The 1,739-nt window shown below is 37.0% G+C and overlaps 1 protein-coding gene across 1 annotated transcript in view; it reads right to left on the bottom strand.

The window, feature by feature from the left end:
- The window catches only part of Tex14 (testis expressed 14, intercellular bridge forming factor), a 110,975-nt gene that overhangs the window by 25,901 nt on the left and 83,335 nt on the right, over positions 1–1,739 (bottom strand). Inside the window, exon 24 of the mRNA XM_023703170.1 lies at positions 1,235–1,362. Within this exon, the coding sequence (XP_023558938.1) occupies positions 1,235–1,362 (128 nt within the window). The remainder of the gene's footprint in view (positions 1–1,234; positions 1,363–1,739) is intronic.

The following is a 1,739-nucleotide window of genomic DNA, read 5'->3' as shown; positions in this document are numbered from 1 at the left end:
CCCTGTGTGCACACAGTTAATAAAATTCCCTTTGTTCTTTGCATGAGAGACCGACTCTTGGGGTCTTCCTTCGCGGCGACTCGACCCTTACACTAGGACTATACTTTGGGTCTTGCCCTGGGTGTGTTCAATTATAATATAACTAAAACCCTTCAGAATAGCTCATAAAGCTAGGCATGTAGTCTCAGAACTTAGCACTCAGGAAACTGAGGAAGGAGGATTCCATAAGTTGGATCCAGCATGGACTACATAGTGAGTTCAAGGCCAGCCTAAACCACATAGCAAAATCCCATCTCAAAAAACACAAGCACTTCAGGACTGGTATTCAACATGATAGCAACTATACAGGACATTTATTTTCCCTATCTCTGTCTTTGTCTCTATCTCTATTTTTCTTTCTTCTTTTTGAGACAGAGTCTTGCTATGTAGTTCAGGCTGGTCTTGAACTTGAAATGATTACACACTTTGAACATTTTCATATAGTTCCAAAGCTATGAAAAATAAACACCAAAATATATATAAGGTAAAAAAAGGACTAAATCATTATTTTCTTCTTTAGCCTCCATATTTCCTATGATGAGTGTACTTTACTTCTATAAACAAGAGGAAAGAAGAAATTTGTTTCAACTGAATATAACAACAGGGATTATTTAACACCAGTGTAGGCCTCCTTACACTAGTCTCTATTTATATATTTATTTTTTTGCAGAACCGGGGATTGAACTCAGGCCCTTGCACTTGCCAGGCAAGCGCTTATCCTACTGAGCTCTCTCCCCGGCCTTACTCTAGCCTCTAGGTAGTATCAAGTTCTATTTTAATATTATACACAAGCATCTTTAAGCATGTTCTTGCTTTGAGTGGCATGGATTGATGAATCAAATGCTTATGCTGCAGGGCATAAGAATTACCCATGTTTAAGTACAGGGTACTATCTTAAGTGGAAAACTCTAGAGAATCTTTCCACTAAATTCATTAGTGTTCAGAGTATAGAGTGAACTCTGCATTTGCATGTCTCTACCACTGCAGCCCTAGCCAAAACCTAACATCTACTGCACCATCACCACCACCATCCTTACTACATGGCCTCCTATGGGACTGTCCCCTCCAACTTTGGTCTAAAGTTGCTCTGGTAACAAGCTCATCAGGTATGATCTCTGGCCTAGCTTCTGAGAGCCACAGGACAGGGGCTATGAGTTTCTATCCCAAAATATTTCTCCTCACTGTGCACGATTACCTGGGCTGAGTGGAGTGCTGGCACTAGTAGGTGCGTGGCTTACTTTGGGTGTTTTGCATAAGGTTTCTTTAAAAGAGCCATCTGGTTCATATGAGATACTAGACAGATCTTGAATGTCTGTCAATGATCTAAGGAATTAAAAATACACAGTAATTATGAGAAGTTTAGAAAAACTGAGTAATAACTTCCTGAAAGGAACTTTTTAACTATACTTTTCAAAAATCTTTCTGGAAATATGTCAAAATTAGAGTACATCTTACAATATTGTAATGAGAATATTAAAAAAAATCTTAAAAGGAGATACTAAATGTATATATGTCCTAACAGCTAAAAGGAAACCATTTCTATAGATTAAAGGATTTTTATGTAGAAAATAATTATTATTACTGTGGTTTCTTGATTATAACATCATCAATTAATAGCTTTTTGGTGAAAGAAGAAACAGTTCCATTAAGCCTATACACAAATTGGTAAGAATATAAATTCTTTTTTTTTTTTTTGCGGA

The sequence above is a fragment of the Octodon degus genome, unplaced genomic scaffold, assembly GCF_000260255.1.
Source record: "Octodon degus isolate 3935 unplaced genomic scaffold, OctDeg1.0 scaffold00164, whole genome shotgun sequence".
Lineage (NCBI taxonomy): Eukaryota > Metazoa > Chordata > Mammalia > Rodentia > Octodontidae > Octodon > Octodon degus.
Note: the sequence above shows the minus strand (reverse complement) of the source record. Positions and strands in the feature narration are given on the sequence as shown.